General features: G+C 34.2%; 2 protein-coding genes across 2 annotated transcripts; both read left to right on the forward strand.

The window, feature by feature from the left end:
* The first annotated feature begins 532 nt into the window (after positions 1-532).
* Positions 533-6,301, forward strand: TRM18 (Phosphatidylinositol N-acetyglucosaminlytransferase subunit P-like protein). The gene is made up of 4 exons (XM_012217649.4): positions 533-940; positions 2,146-3,784; positions 5,067-5,253; positions 5,364-6,301. Exons 2-4 carry the CDS (start codon positions 2,213-2,215, stop codon positions 6,035-6,037), a joined length of 2,433 nt encoding a protein of 810 aa, XP_012073039.1. The 5' UTR covers positions 533-940; positions 2,146-2,212; the 3' UTR covers positions 6,038-6,301.
* A 723-nt stretch (positions 6,302-7,024) lies between these two features.
* On the forward strand, positions 7,025-8,035 carry LOC105634746 (dirigent protein 25). Its single transcript, XM_012217656.4, has one exon. The coding sequence runs from the start codon at positions 7,071-7,073 to the stop codon at positions 7,983-7,985; it is 915 nt and encodes a 304-aa protein (XP_012073046.1). The 5' UTR covers positions 7,025-7,070; the 3' UTR covers positions 7,986-8,035.
* The last annotated feature ends 8,763 nt before the right edge of the window (positions 8,036-16,798 follow it).

The following is a 16,798-nucleotide window of genomic DNA, read 5'->3' on the forward strand; positions in this document are numbered from 1 at the left end:
CTTAACTAACCCAAATTACCCGGAACGATTGCATTGGGCCTACAGCCTAGGCCTAGGCCTAGTTTAAGGTTTCACCCATTTATGATTAGCCTACCAGTTGCGTCAAACCCTAATAAAGGAACGCCCAATTCACATGCAAAACACGTGCACCTGTTTATTCTCATGCTAAGCGTAGGCCAATCATTTCTCACCATAATACAAATTCCAAGTACTTTTCGATACTTCAGCGTTGAAAAGATAAAACAAAAACTCTCCCTATCTGCACTCCAATTTTTTTGACTTCTCCCCCGACTCCACGAAACCAAACGTTGACACCGAATCTGGAAGCAGCAAAAACATGTGTGACAATAGCAAATTTCTACCATTAAAAACATACCGTATCTTTTTAGCGCCAAATACGCGAACACGATCGGTATTGCGCGCGTAAGTACATGAAACGACACAGATAAACCAAACCCACCTTTCTTTGTTTCTTCTAAATAAAATAATATTAAAATAATTATCAATCATTAATGTCTCTCTTCTTTTATTTCTTTCTTTTTTTAAAGCAATCGATCATTTTCTTTAATTATTATTATATGCTTTTTGATTTATCAACAAACCAAATCCCATTTTAATCTTTTGGACGATCTGTTTTAATTTATTTAACTTCTTTGCGTGTCTAAATTTGCTAAATTTCAATCGATTTTGACCCTTTCGTTTAAATTTATATCTGTTTGACCGCGAATTATCTTTCAACGCGTCGGCTTGTCTCTTTCTTTTGCTCGATTTATAATCAAGATTTGAAAGTGATTGCTTCATTTACTGAGACATTATTAAGAAAATTAATTAAGAAAGAAGCGATTTTGATTCAAATTCTGTGGTGTGATAAAATCGAGTAATGGGTGTTCAGTACAAGTAAAGATTTCTACCTTGATTTGGAGATTTCTCTTTGAGAAAGGTCAGTTTTCTTATCTTTTCTCCTTTTCTGTTTGATTAATTTCTGGGTTTCTTTGCTGTTATTTAAAAAAAAATAAATTCTGTGGAGGGTGGCTTGGAATTATTTGTCTGGGATTAGATTTTTGCGTGTGCTTTTGTCAAAGTGGGTAATTATTTTTTTGGTTCTGTAGTGGAAATTTAATAGTAATGTTCTGTTATAGTGGCATCTTAATCATGTTCTTTTTTTATGCTATGAAACCATAGATCGCTATTATTGTTGTTTGAATTTAATGGTGTTATTTGATTATATTATGATAATTAATTGGTGGGTTCTTGTTCTTTTTCACTGGCATTGAAAATTATAGTATCTCTGAGTGCTTATGAATGATGATATGGGTGCCATGCTCGCTTTACACTTGTTTCTATGTTGTTCTAATTATTGCTTGCCAAAATTGCCTGTAACTTTTCCTGCTTTTGCATTTAACGTGGTTTAGCATTTATGGGGTTTCTGGAAACTGCTTTTTGGATTCAGGTTTGATTCAATTGCAGTTTCCTACCTTTTCTATGCCCATATTTATTTTTTAATTTTTAATTTTTTCCATTTGTTTATTCTTTTCTATGTTTATGGGTATGGTCTAGGCAACTTTGTTCTTAGTGCATGGAACTGGAGCTTTTTCAAAAGCAAATCCAACTTTTTTTTAGGCTTATTAGCAAAAGAAAAAGAAATGGAGGATGTTTTATTAGGCTTAGATTTCAAGCTTGTTTATCTTTCTTCGCTCTCTTTTTTAATGTTTAGGCTATGATGTTTCCAGAATGATTGTGTTTATAGTTACTTTTTTTGTTTTATATGCCATTTAATCTCTTGTTATTCGCTTTATTTTTTTTCCGTAAATTTCTTCTTTAATTTATTTTTCTGCCAATACCGGTCCTTTATACATATTTCTTGAAATGACATAGAATCATTTCCAGGAATGCAGGAAAGGCTGCATTCCTTAGAATTCTTTCAGATTTGGCATTCTAAATTAGTTAATTAATATAGGACAATCACTTAGGAAAATAGAGCAAGTAACTTATTGTCATCTGGCTTTTCAGTGTTCTTTCTGCCTAATTTTGCATAAATGGCAAATAGCTTGAAGAAGGAAAACTGGGAAAGTTTTGATGAGTTGGAATATACGAATAATTTCTAATTTCCTTCTTCAAATGGCATTTTTCTTTGATTTGATGCAGGTATGCCATTGTATTTTCTAGGGAGTGTTTGAGATTTTCAGAGTAGTTGCCTAAAGTTGCTGGAGAAATGTCGGCAAAGAGGGAATCTAAACAGCCTGTACCCAGTGTTATGGCAAGATTAATGGGATTTGAAGAAATTTCAACTCAGCAGCCTGTTCAAAAGAAACCTAGAGTATACTCTGAGAATTATCTACGTAGAGTTGTGTTGTTTGGTGTTAGAGAGAAATGCTCAGAACGTGATTCATTTAGGTTGAGTATTGAAGAGAAGGATGAATGTAATACTATCTTCCAAGTATTAGAAACATTGAGGAGAAAGCACCATAGCATGCCACTTCAAAAAAGGAAAGTTCGCTCCAGTTCATCAGAGGCCAAGACAGAAGTTATAGAACCAAATCATGTTTCAGGGGATAAGAAAGTTCAAATTGATAATATTCAAAAATACCTCCAGAAACCAAATTTAGAGTTTACCAAGAAACCCAGTGAGCCAACCGATGTTGATTCTAACTTGAAGTTGGAGTACCTTACAGTCTCACAGTCATCATATGCTTCTGAATGTAGACACATTAGACTGTGCAGGAAATTTAGGAGGAGAAGTGAACTAGGGTATGTTGACTCACTAAAGAATGTTCAGAATATTTTTGGGAAATTTTCTTCTGGAGAACCTCACATTGATCACATCAATAAGTTTCTGAGTTCAAAATTCAAGTCAAATAACAAAGCATGTCGTCCCACTACCAATATTGTTCTTTTGAAACCAAATCATGGAAAGGCAGATGGTGCATTGGGAAATGGTCTGAAACCTGTTCGGCGGTCTAGATTTTCAAGGGAAATTACTAGGAAAATGGTGCATGATATTAGTAGTGTGCCTACAGATGAACCAAGTTCTGAAAATAGTGGTAGTGGCCTATTTGCAAATGAATCTGAGTCACTTTCATCTAGTAGGAAGAGTCAATTTTGCTGTTCAGATGGATCACATGCAGCCAGGGAAGCCAAGAAGCAAATCTCTGAAAGATGGAGGACAACGAAAAGGTTTCAACAAGTTGAACTGGCTGGTTTGTGCAATCCTGACAAGCCTAGTAAGTTTGGTCCGGGCAAGCAAGTGGTTCCTGACAATGGAAATGTGAACTTTGCTAGACCTTCAGGTATCAGCAGTGTCAGAAACTTAACAAGATACAGATCCCTTCTTCCAAGCTTTAAAGCAGCTGCAATTCCTAATACCAGGACCAACCATGAATCTCTTGAAAATGCTCAAAAGAAGTCAAGGGAGGAAGATTTTAACCAGAGAGATGGATCAGAATGTTTCTGCTCAGACTTCAGCTTTGAAAAATCTCAAGCTATTCCCTACTTGGAATCAGAAAACAGTTACTTAGGAGAAGATGATTATGTGATTCAGAAGGAACTAGAACACAAACTGAAGAAGCATTCAGACAGGCACAAGAATCAAGGCCGGGAAGAGGATCTGTCTGACGAGGAACAACTAGAATTAAGAAACTGCAGCATGGAGGTTGATGAGGAGACTTATGTTGTAAAGATGTCCCCTTCAAATCATGAGGAGGAACAACTAGATTTAAGAAACTGCAGCTCATCAGCAAATGAGGAGGATTCTCCTTCTCAAATCAAAGATTCTTCAATTCGACAGGTTTGTTGCATCTTGCACATGAAATATAATTGATATAAAGGAATCTTGTTTTTCGTTTGCACATATCAAGAGAAAATTGGGTGTCTTCTATTCTATTTTTTTTATTTTTGGCAAGCACAATTTCAACTACTTGCTTGCTAGTTTAATGATTGCTGCTGAAGATGTTCGGTCTTTCAAACCAATGCTGTAGCGGGTGCGGTAAATTTCCCATTTCCACCAATGTTCAGCCAATGCAAAGGCACAGGCTTAGGCTAGGTGGTTCCTATTCCGAACTTTACTAAAGTGGGCCTGAGCCAAATGAAATCTAGGACGGTTAATCTGACAAGGGGAGATCCTATGGGATTCAATAAAATTTTTCTTTAGTTTGACCCACCCACACAAAATGACAGATGGAAACATACGCCCATTTACATAAAATTTGTAATGGCTTAGTAACATAAAAATTTATTAATGCTGTGTGATAATTTTCAATAATTTGGCCACCTTGGCATGTAATATATCTGAGATAGAAAGTGTTTAGTGGAGGCCTGTGGAGATAGTGTTATTAACCATCAAAATTATGGATAGGTCATCTATATGTTATAGTTGGTGTATTTATCATCATCTCATTGTCTTACACACACTTGACTATTTTCTGGATACAAAATGCATACAGCCAGAAGTTTGGAGGTGACTGTTTTTCTGGGACTTGGGTGACTAAAATACAGGCAGGCATTTTGGTTGATTTGAATTTCTTACCTTTTTTATGTTTTTAATGCATTGTGTTGTGAAGAATAATGATAGATATAGATTAACTATCATGAAATTTAAGATTTAGCAAGAGGTAAAAACTCGTTGTATGTGCATATGAAACTAAGCTTGTTTTTGTCTCTCTCTGTCTTTCTGTCTATTTTTCAGTAAGCTATTTTAGGGAAAGTCTTACTTACACCCAGAGTATGGGCTCACCTATACACTAAACCAATCACAAACAGTGTTTTGGTTCAAACGAGAGTATTTCTGACCATGCATTGGGTAAAAGAATGATAATACATACCAGGTGTAGGCAAGAAGTTTCTATCATGTTATTACTGTAAAGGAAAGAAGAAACAGCAAGAGAGAGAGAGAGAGAGAGAGAGATCAAATAGTTCTGCTCTATTATTTTTTTTCCTGAAAGCAAATATCAATTTGCTTCTTCTGAAGTTTAAGCCTTCTTATCATTTTTAGTACTTTGAATTATCTTTTTCGTATTTGTCTGAAAAGTTTGTGTTTCTTCCTTATAGGTAATTGTTTGCTGATTTTGCAGGAAATGTCCAGTGGAATCTTTGAAATGGAGTCTGTTTCTTCACAATTCTCTGGCACAGATCCAGAGTCGCTGATGAGCTTTGACGAGGCTTATCAACCTAGTCCAAATTCAGTACTGGATTCATTGTACAGGAAACAGATGTCATCTAGCTCTGACGGTTTTAAGAGTGTGAATGCTTATTTAAATGGTTAGTAAATTAGTGCTGCTTCTTTTAAACTTTATACATATTCATTTTCTTCCATGTTTTTCCCTTTTGTATGTGTGTGTACTTCTTTTAACATCCCTTTTTTTTGGTAGGGTTACATAGGCAACTTGAACTTCTAAAATCAGAGACAGCAGAATCATACTCGGAAGGATCTAGTATGGCAGTATCTAGTGACAACGAGGATATCGGGGAAGGATCTATAAATGATACTGAAGAAAATGAATGTCTAATGAGTTCATTCAAAGTAGAAGAAGGTCCAATTAGTTCATTCAAAGTGGAAGAGAGTAGGGATTTCTCCTATCTGGTTGATGTATTAACTGAGGCAGGTATTCAAAATAAAAACTTGCCTGTGGGTTTTGATACATGGCATTCTCAAGAATGCCCAATCAGTTTTTCTATCTTTGAGACCTTGGAGAAGAAGTATGGTGAGCAAATATCTTGGAAGAGATCAGAGAGAAGGCTTCTATTTGATCGCATAAATTCCGGGCTAGCAGAGATTTTGCAGCCATCAATGGGTGTGCTGACATGTAGAGAACCTGTGGCAAGAAGGGTTACTTTTAGTCATGGCCAGGACACTATTGAGGACGAGATGTGGATGTTACTTGTTTGCCAGGAAAAGGAAGCAAGCAAAGAATCTGAGAAGATTCTGGGAAAAGATGATGGATGGTTGGAGTTAGGAGATGATATTCGAGAAGTCGGTAGAGAAATAGAGAATTCTTTGATTGAGGAACTGGTTGCAGATGTTAGCATGGAGATTTTCTGTTAGATTTTCTTTTTCTTTTTTGATATATTATCTGAGCTACATTAGATAGAAAGAGAGATTTTTGTTTATTATTATTATTATTATTCTTTTAGCTACTGGAAAAAAAAAAAAAAGAGAGAGAACACAAGATAAGAAAGAGAAAGAGAGTGTTTGTTCTTGTCACACTTATTTATTCATTTTTTTTTTCTTTTTTTTGAACCACAGGAGATAGATATGTATAAATAGGAAAGTTTTGATCGAGTCAGGTTTGAAATTGTTGGAGAGACATATTCGTGTTGTTTAAATTAATGAAATGAAAAAAAAAAAAAAAAAAAAGCCAGTTTGTGTATTATCTGTACAAGTAATATCAGGTGACATGCAGTTGCAAAGTGTAAACTTAGCAGTGAACAAAGCAGACAAATATTTTGAACAATGGCAAAGTAATTTTGTCTTGAAACCATACCATTCACTTTTCATTGGATAAATTGATATTTCCCTATAATCTATTCTCTTTATATATATATATAACACTGGGGGATAAACAACAGGGATAGCTCTCCCTGAAATTCATCCAATTGAGTATTTTTGATCGAGAGAATTCAAATTCGAGAAATCTAAACTATAATCTAACCAAAAAGAAACCTAAACTATAATCTCTTCTTTGGTTTTGATATCATTTTGAAATTGCATATAGGTAGTCTAGCCAATTCATTGTGTGCGCTTAACTCGCCTAATAAGCATATTTGCTGCAAATGGTCCCTAATCTTAGCTGCAAATAGAAAGGATACATGGATTTTGTTTAGGTGAGCTAAACCTTAAACTCCTGCCCTAACCATTTTCTTTTTAAATTCCACTTTCCTCACCTGAAAACAAATGATTGTGTTCATTCCCAACCAAAACACTGAAAATTATAACTCTACCAACTCCATTCATCAACTCCATTTCACGACTAAAAACTATATATACATAAACTCAAACACCCTCAATGCATCACTAAAACACCAAAACACAAAGGATAATCTTTACCCTTTTTTGAAAACTCTTAAATCTCTGTTTCATGGATACCCATTTCTTTCTTTCTTTCAAAAACGAGGCCATAGCCTATTTTCTCTTCCTCACCCTCACCGTTGCAATCACCACCTCAGCTCAGACGCTCGAAGGAGATGAACCAGTGGCTCCGGTGGTGCCTCCGGTGGCTGCAGCCACTAATACTGCCACAACATCCAACCCAACAAGTACTGCCACAACAGCCAACCCCACTAATACAGCCACAACAGCCAACCTTGGTGGTCATACCTTAACATTTTTTATGCATGACATTCTTGGTGGCTCAAATCCTACAGCCAGAGCAGTAACTGGCATAGTCAGCAATCCGGCGGTAAATGGTAGGGTTCCATTTGCCAAACCTAATGGTGCAGTGCTTCCAATTAACAATGGAGTCCCACAAAACAACAACAACAATGGTCTTATTAACAACAATAACTTACCATTCCTTACAGGCCTAAGTGGTGCAACAGCAAACGTAGTACAAAACAATGGTAATAATGTCCTAATCAATAATAATGCATTCAATGTTCCAATTGTCAATGGAGATAAACTACCTTCCACCCTTCAACAGTTAATGTTTGGAACAATAACGGTCATCGATGACGAACTAACTGAAGGGCATGATCTGAGCTCAGGATTTGTGGGCAGGGCTCAAGGGTTTTATGTTGCTAGTTCCGTTGATGGTACTAGTCAAACTATGGCATTCACAACTTTGTTTCAATCTGGTCACTTTGAAGATAGTCTTACCTTTTTTGGGGTTCACCGGACCGCAGTATCGGAATCTCAACTGGCCATTATGGGTGGCACTGGCAAGTATGTTAATGCTCAGGGTTATGCTATTGTTAAGACTTTTCCTGTTAACAATCAACATGAGACTGATGGTGCTGAGACCTTGTTGGAGTTTACTGTCTATGTTAGTTTTTAAATTGTGTGTTTCAAAGAAAATGTTGTAATGTGTGGTGAAGGGAGATGTGAAATTTGGGGTTTTGTTCATGAATTAATCTTGTTTGAAGAAAATTTGATAAATTCTATCTAGTTTGTTAATTTTTGTGGAGTTTAGAGAAAAAAGCTGTGACTTCATCTATGCATGGATTAACTATAATTAGGGTGTGGAGAAAGAAAATTGAGGAAATTGGAAATTGGATTTTGAAACTTAAAATGTTATTGGGAAAATAATTAATTAGTCCATGAGGTTTGACCAAACTAACTAATTCGGTCCTCGTATTTTAGCAATATCAATTAAGAGTTCCTGAGGTTTAATTCCGTTAAACTATTTAGTCCTTCTATCCATTTTTTCCTCATTTTTCTGTTAAAATGTGTGAAAAGATGAAAATATTCTTAAAATTATTTAAGAAAAGACGATAATACTCTAGGTTAATTGCTCCATTGAATTGGAAGGGAACACAACTCTTTTCCAAACGTTTGTTAAACTCACTACCTATGTCTCCACTGTTGGTCTTCACTCGGATCTAATTTTTGTAGCCTCCTATCAACTCTAACTCGGGTCGAACTACATCAGGTAGACCTCTGGGACTCAACCCTCGAGGAAGAGCTGCAATGGAGAGGGTAAAATTTAGAAGGGATTTGAGAGAAAAGTTATAAGCGAAACTTAGTAAGGAAAACTGTTGAATCGGTTTAACTTGACCACTTCAGCACCAGATGTTAGGTGGGTTTCTGAGTTGGTGAAGTGAATTAACTCAGATTGCAATTGGATGATACCAATATCTCATGGTATCATGTTGTTGAAGATCATTCATTTAGAGGAGGTTCAGGTGATTCAACAGATTCTAACTCAATTATAGTTCAAAGAGAGCAAATACAAAAGCTTGAACTCTGGTTTTTTGAAGATTTTGATCCTTGAATCGGCAATCGAGTCACCAAATAAAAGAGTAGAGAGAATAATTAGGGTTTGAAATTGTATTTCAATTAATGATTAACTCTCTTTAAATAAGAGGTTTGTAAATACATTCAGTTACAAAGATATTATCATATAGCTGTACACTTATCAATATACACGGCAATTACAAATTCAAACTCAAGACTTATCATATTGCTTAACACTCCCCCGCAAGATTGGGGTGCCACTTCGAACACCAATTTTGAACTTGTTTGATATGAAAATCGATTTAGTCAATGGTTTGGTAAGAAGATCAGCTAACTAGTCTTTTGATGATATATATGCCATGCGTAATTTCTTCTTCTGAACTAAATCTCGCACAAAGTGAATGTCAATTTCTATGTGCTTCATTCTAGAATGGTACACTGGATTTTGACAAGCATAAGTTGCAGACACATTGTCATAGTAAAGTGTCGGATATAGGATTGATGATATCGAATAACCAAGCTCATACAATAATGATCGAACCCACACTATTTCAGATGCTGCAGCAGCCACAGCTCGGTATTCTGCTTCTGTTGATGACCTGGCAACTGACTTTTGCTTTCTAGAGGACCATGAAATAGGGACTGAACCAATATAAAGTATAAATCCAGTGGTTGAAAATCTGTCTGTAGGATCACCTGCCCAATCGACGTTTGAAAAAGCATGAAAATCAAGAGAAGACTGTGGAGTGATTAAGATACCGTGGTCAATAGTAGACTTCAGATAACGTAACAACCGCTTTAATGCATCCTAATGAGCTGCTGTTGGACTATGCATATACTGAGATAGCTTGTTAACCCAAAAACAAATATCAAGACGAGTCCATGTCAAGTACTGTAATGTACCAACAAGCTTTCTAAACCCAGTAGCATGAACAACCGAATCTAAATTTGTATTTTTAACTAGATTAGTTATTGTTGCAAAAGGAGTTCACACAAGCTTTGCACCATCCATCTTAGTAGCAACTAGTAATTTGCTAATATAATGATGCTGTGATAAGAACATTACTGCTGAATTGGTATGTATATCAATACCCAAGAACAAGTTGAGTGATTGTGGTTCTTTCAAAGAGAATGGTGCTGCAAGCTCACTGACAAATGATTTAATGAAAGATTTACAACTCCTTGTAAGAAGTAAATGATCAACATATACCAAAAAGAAACATACCACATCATCCTTGCGAAATATAAACAGTGAATGGTCACATTTAGATTGAATAAATCGAATTGCCAGGTATAATCTCGTAGAGCCTGGTACCAAGCCCTTGGAGCTTGACGAAGACCATCCAACACCTTTACAAGCTTACAAACATACTTGGGTTTAGCCGTATCAATAAACCCAAGAGGCTGCCTCATAAAAACTTCTTCCTGCAAAGGACCATGTAAAAAGGCGTTATTAACGTCCAATCGACAAACATCCCACTGATTTGTAACAGCAAGCGTGAGCATGATACGAATAGTAGCGGGTTTCAAGACTGGACTAAACATATCTCTATAATCCACCCCCGGTCTCTAACTATAACCTTTCACAACTAAGTATGCTTTATATTTAGCAACTGAACCATCTGTATTTTTCTTCACGGGGAAGACCCACTTGCAACCAATCAAATTCTGATTATTGTCCGGAGGAACCAAAAGCCAAATACCATTAGTAATTAAAGCATTATACTCTGAAGACATGGCTGATCGCCATTCAGGAACACTCAAGGCTTGTGACACACATGTTGGTTCAACAGAAGAAGGTAAAGGATGTTTAGTAGCTTTATGAATTATTTTCGGCTTGAAGATGTTGTTTTGTGACCTTGAGTGCATGGGATGAGTACGCACAGTTGGAACTGAAGCAACAGACGATGACTCTAACACTAACAGATTGTAGATTTTGAAGGACTTGAAAGTTGATTCCGATGCAGTAGAAGATGAAGACACAACTGGAATATTGGACGACTCAATCAAAGTGGAGACAACAGGAGGACTCGAATGATTTGTATTTGAATTGGAAGGATGAAACGTAACCTCTATTGAAGGAAGATTATCGCTATCGTTTTGATAATCGTACCAAGAGTTTGGATTAGATACTACTTGCAACGAGTTACTTTGACCTGGAAACTCACTTTCGTTAAACACAACATGACGTGACACGTAGACTCGACCTTGATTAAAATCGAAACATAAATAAGCGCTCTAACTCAAAAAATACCCTAGAAAGATACATGGTTTTGATTTTGCATCAAACTTATTCTTAGTGTAGGGTTTGAACATGGATAACATAGGCATCCGAAAACACGTAAACTAGAGTAATTTGGCTGCTGAGTAAAAAGCTTAACGTATAGTGAGGAATAATTAAGAATTGGAGTTGGCAACCTATTTATTAAATAGGTCGTTGCTTGAAAGGTGTACGACCAGAATTTGGACGGTAAAGACACAGAATGAAGAAGAGTTAACCCTGTTTCAACAAGATGTCTATGACGATGCTTAGCAATACCATTATGTTGCTGAGCATGTGGAGGTGTTTGAAGATGAGTAATACCTTTAGCCCGAAAGATTGATTTTAAAGCAATGAATTCCCCTCCCCCATCGGTATAAACTGAAATAATTTTTGAAGAAAATTTGCTCTCGATAAGTTTTTGGAATGTAAGGAAAATTAAAGAAACTCCAGACTTAGATTTCAATGGATAAAACCATATGTATTTTGTAAAATGATCCACAAAAATCAAGTAATACTTAAAACCATCAATAGATTCAACGGAAGCAGGCCCCTATAAGTCTGAATACAATAACTCTAAAGGACAAGTACTTTTTAAAGACGATGTTCCAAACGCGAGTCTGTGACTCTTATTACAATGACATGAATTGCAACTAAAACTCTCATTTGATGAAACAGGTAACTGGAATTTAGATAAAACATAACTAGAAATTTTTGAGGCTGGATGACCCAAGCGTTGATGCCAAAACAACGACAAAGCATGAACACTAAGACAAGCTGTAGGACGAGACGAAGTAGAGCGATTCTTTGATAAGGATAAAAGATGATACAAGGAATTCTTAATTTGCACCCTTGTGATTATCTCCCCCGTGAGTTGATCCTTCACAAGAAAACAATAATAGAAAAATTCAATCGACACATTGTTAGCAAGACAAAACTCAAAAACGGAGACAAGATTTTCTTTAGACTTAGGAACACACAAAACATTTTCTTAAGTGAACATGATTTTAATGGAAAAGAAAGAACTTTAGAACCAACATGTGTGATATGCAAACCTGATCCATCAGTTAAATGTAACTCATCAAGGCCATCATACAGAGTGTGCAAAGACAAATTCTGCAAATCATTAGTCACATGGTGAGATGCTCCTGTATCAAGAACCCAGCTGTTGTCTTGTGAACTAGTAAAACTAACATGATTTGCACGAGGTCAGGGAAAATCGTTCTTGAAGAAATCTTTAGCATGGAAGCATTTACGAGCACTATGACCCGGTCGTTCAAAAATTTGACACTCTATCTTCGAACCACCTGTTATATTTTTAGACTGAATAGAACGAGAATTGGAATCACGTGATGACTGAAACCCTTGAGAAGCATCTGAGCTGTAACCTTGATTATCATTCCTTCGATTAAAAGTCCCTCTTCGAACATTATTTGCAGTGACTGGAACCGAATCAAAGGAGGGTTCTGTTCGCTTAAGGTACAACTCATGAGAGAGGAGCTTATCCTCAAGTTCTTCGAAAGAAATCATGGTATCTCTTGCACGGACTGCTACTGCAATATCCTTAAAATCACAAAATCAACAGTTGATACAGGACTCCCAAACAAAGCTAAATCTTCAAAAACGGTTTTAACAATCTGCAAATACTCAGAAATAGATTTTGTTTCACATTTCAAATTGGATAATTTCTCACGAAGAGAAAGAATCCTCGTTGCAAACTGATTCACAAACGAGGTTTGAAGCCTTACCTATGCATCATCTGATGTTTTTGCAGATGAAACAATGTGCATCGCTGAAAAACTCATAGATGCTATGATTGCAGCCAATATTAATTGATCTTGGCAAATCCAGAATTCATAATCGCTATTGCGAACATTCTTTCCATCTTGACGAACAAACAGAGAAGGAGGTAACAGCGTTCTGTCAACATAACCGAGCAGGTTGTGACCATGTAAAATAGGAACTACTTGTGCACGCCAAGTAGGATAATTTTAAGATGTAAGTTTTAGCAGAAACTGAGATGAATTGAAGGAAATAAGAGTTTTGCCTGAAAAATAAACAGTGTTTGAGAAATTTGAAGTAGAAGACATTTCGAATGGAGAAGAAGAATTAAAAATGGCAAAAGAAAATGAAAGAAGAATTTGGATCGGATAAAAATCGTAGTTAGCGCTCTGATACCATAAAAGAGTATAGAGAATAATTAAGGTTTGAACTTGTATTTCTATTAATGATTAACTCTCTTTAAATAGAGAGGTTTGTAAATACATTCAGTTACAAAGATATAATCATATAGCTGTGCACTTATCAATATACACGGCAATTACAAATTCAAACTCAAGACTTATCATATTGCTTAACACCAAATACCTACAATCCCACCTGTTTGATAGTTTTGCACAAGATTAGAAATTTGGTAGTGCATTGTATCTCCAATTTGTTGTTTTAATTCTTTGGTTTCTCAAGGCCTCACTCGATTACTTTACAACTCACATAGATTTTGTCCAACGACAGAAAGAAGCAATCGAACTTAGGAGACTTGTCAAAAAAGGTTTATAGTCTGATAAAGATTGGATAGGAGATGGCTTTGTGAAGGAGATAGAGAGCACGGTTTCTAACTAAATTGCCATTATAGTAAGCATTCTCTCTTGTACAATTAAAATAAATTGGACATTTACCTTATGTTATGTTGATAGCTGAACTTTTTTCATCCTTTTCCCTTTATAATTCTGTCAAATTATATAATAGGGAAAATATAGGAATAATTGAATTGCTCTTGTAATAACTTGTCTCGCGCTTGCCCTCTTAGATGATGTAAAGCAAAAATCAACACTGCCATATGTTTGAGTCCTCTCGATAAATAATATAAAATGATTGTTAAAAATAAAGCATTCTAATTCTGTGATTGTGAGTTGACTGTTGATGAGTGAGTGAATTCTTTGGCTTTGTTTGGCAGTATTTGACACCATGAATGATGTACATGATAACTCAAGCTATTATCATCTTTTCACATATTTTAACGGGAAAATGAGGGGAAAATGAATGAAATAACTAAATAGTTTAACGGAATTAAACCTTGAAACTTTTAATTAATATCGATAAACTATGAGGACGAGTTAGTTAGTTTGATCAAACCTCAAGGACTAATTAATTATTTTTTCCAATATTATTTTCAAAAATATTAAACAAGTAACTAGCTAAGGTATATACCCTTTCAAAAAAACTAGCTAAGCTATATCGCATGTATATTACTGGATTAAGATTCTAAAATTCTTGAACCGTAGATTTGGATTAGAGTTTTTGAAAAGAATTTGTGCAATGGATTGCTGAATCCTAATTAGAATTTTAATGACAAAATCACATAAATTAAGATTGCTTTGATAAATTTTTAGATAACCGATAAGGAAAATTTCAAAAGTTAAAATAAATATTTTACTCCAACGAAATATGGTGAAATCTATAAATTATTCAAAATTTGCCATTGGAATTTAAAATGTTTATTTATTTTGACAAAAATACATTCCAATTCTTAAGTTTAATCTCGATACTAAATAAGAGAAATTTTTTTGTGAACTCCATGTATTTAAAAATTCTTAGTGAAAGAGTAAATTCTTGCGAGTGATTACGAAAAATTTCCTCTTTGGGAAAAAATGATAAGCGTAGCCGATTTTATATATATAAAACATAATAAAATCTCCGCAGCAAAGGGCATTTGGTCTAGTGGTATGATTCTCGCTTAGGGTGCGAGAGGTCCCGAGTTCGATTTTGGGAATGCCCCTTTAATGTCTTACAGCTTTTTTGTTAATAAAGTTAGACCCCAAAAATACATAATCAGGGTATAAACGTTACGTTGTTGAAAATGAATAGAGTGCCATTAAGAACTTTTATTTATTTATATTTTTTTGAGCCATTAATATAAAACACTAAACTTTTGAAAGCCTATAACGTCACAATATATATAAATTTTATTTCCAATTCAATAAGTGATTGAGTTTTCAATAGTTTAGAAAATTATTACCACCGGAGATATAATAATACGGAGAAAACAAAATTATTTTAAGCATCAACAGAACCAAAAACACTCCTTATATTATCTTATAACATAAAAAATGTATGTTACAAAATTTTTTTTTACATTTTAATGGGCATTTTATCATTTTAGCCGAGCAATCTCAACTCTTAATAATTCAACATACTTATATAATCTGTTTTGACAAAGTAAAATTGTTAATAAAAACTAACACACAACTAAGCCTCAGAGATAGCAAATTTTTTAAAACACAACTTTGAAAAAATACGATTAAAAAATTCTTTTATATTACTCATAAATTATTTAACAATTTCTTTTTTAGAGATTTTTAAAAATATCCATATTGAATTATTTAAATTGTTGAAGTTTATCTATATAATTAAATATCCAACAAGTTGTTTAAATTACAATTCCCCTAAAATGTAATCGTTGAACTTTACCTATTTTTAAAAATTTTTTGTTTATTTTTTTTTATTTTGATAGATTTATTGTAGTTTTCAGATTTTAAGCTTTGAATCACCGTGCGACACAAATATAAGCTTAAATTTTTTTTTTGTTACTTTCTAGCCCTTAAATATTTCTTGCCCATTCCAAAATTGTTGTCATTAGATATTAAATATGGAGAGAACAATTATATACCTTGAATTATTATTACTTAGAAAATTATTTGAGGAATTTATATGTATATAGTGATTCTCTTTTGTTTGATATTTTATTTTTCTTTTTTTAGTAGTAATAACTATGACTTTGAAATTTGATCATACTAATTATATATTATTAATATAAAAATTAATATTATATATCATTAAATATGAATTCTTATAACTTTTTTTCTTATTTTTTTAAAATAATATTTTATTTAATAATTAATTAAAAACAAAAGAAATTTGAGAAGAGATTTTAAAACAATTCAAAGTAAAGAATGAATATTTAGCAAAATAACGAATAATAATCAATAAAAATATTCATATTTCCTATTTAATGAAAGTGTTTGTATATGTTTATGTTCAATTGTATTTTGTATCTAGTTTAAACAATATACACTCGTTAAAATAAAATAAAAATACTTTTATATTAAAATATATATCAAATAATTTATTGTAATTATTCTATTATTGATTTCAATATAAAGTTGCAAATAAAAAACGTTACAGAAATAGCAGCAACATAGTTGATGTTGGGAAATTACGCAAAATTTCCTATAAAACTAGATTAGTGAGAATGCCAAATAAAAGCGGAATAATAACACACACAAATTTGATAACGGAGTTCGGCCAATTCTGCCTACGTCTCCGGAGCTGCTACAAATCTTTTACTAACAGGAGAAAAATTATACAAAGTGTTTACAACACTTATAACCCACAACTCATAAATTCACCCAAGAAAATTACTCTCAATTTTCTCTCACCAAAGCTTTTCTCTCTGAACTCTAGCTAATGGATTTCCCTCTGACAATGAGTTGATATAAAACACTTATGGAAGTGCTCTATTTATAGATGCAGAATTTGGTGGTTGGCCAACCATCGCCTTCACTTTCTTTGGTTGTTGGCCAACCATGCATACCGAAGTTGACTGACAAAGTTCTTTGGTTGTTGGCCAACCATGCATACCGAATTTTGACTAACAA

Source organism: Jatropha curcas, chromosome 6, assembly GCF_041381405.1.
Source record: "Jatropha curcas cultivar XTBG-Jc1 chromosome 6, XTBG_Jcur_1.0, whole genome shotgun sequence".
NCBI classification, from domain to species: Eukaryota; Viridiplantae; Streptophyta; class Magnoliopsida; order Malpighiales; family Euphorbiaceae; genus Jatropha; species Jatropha curcas.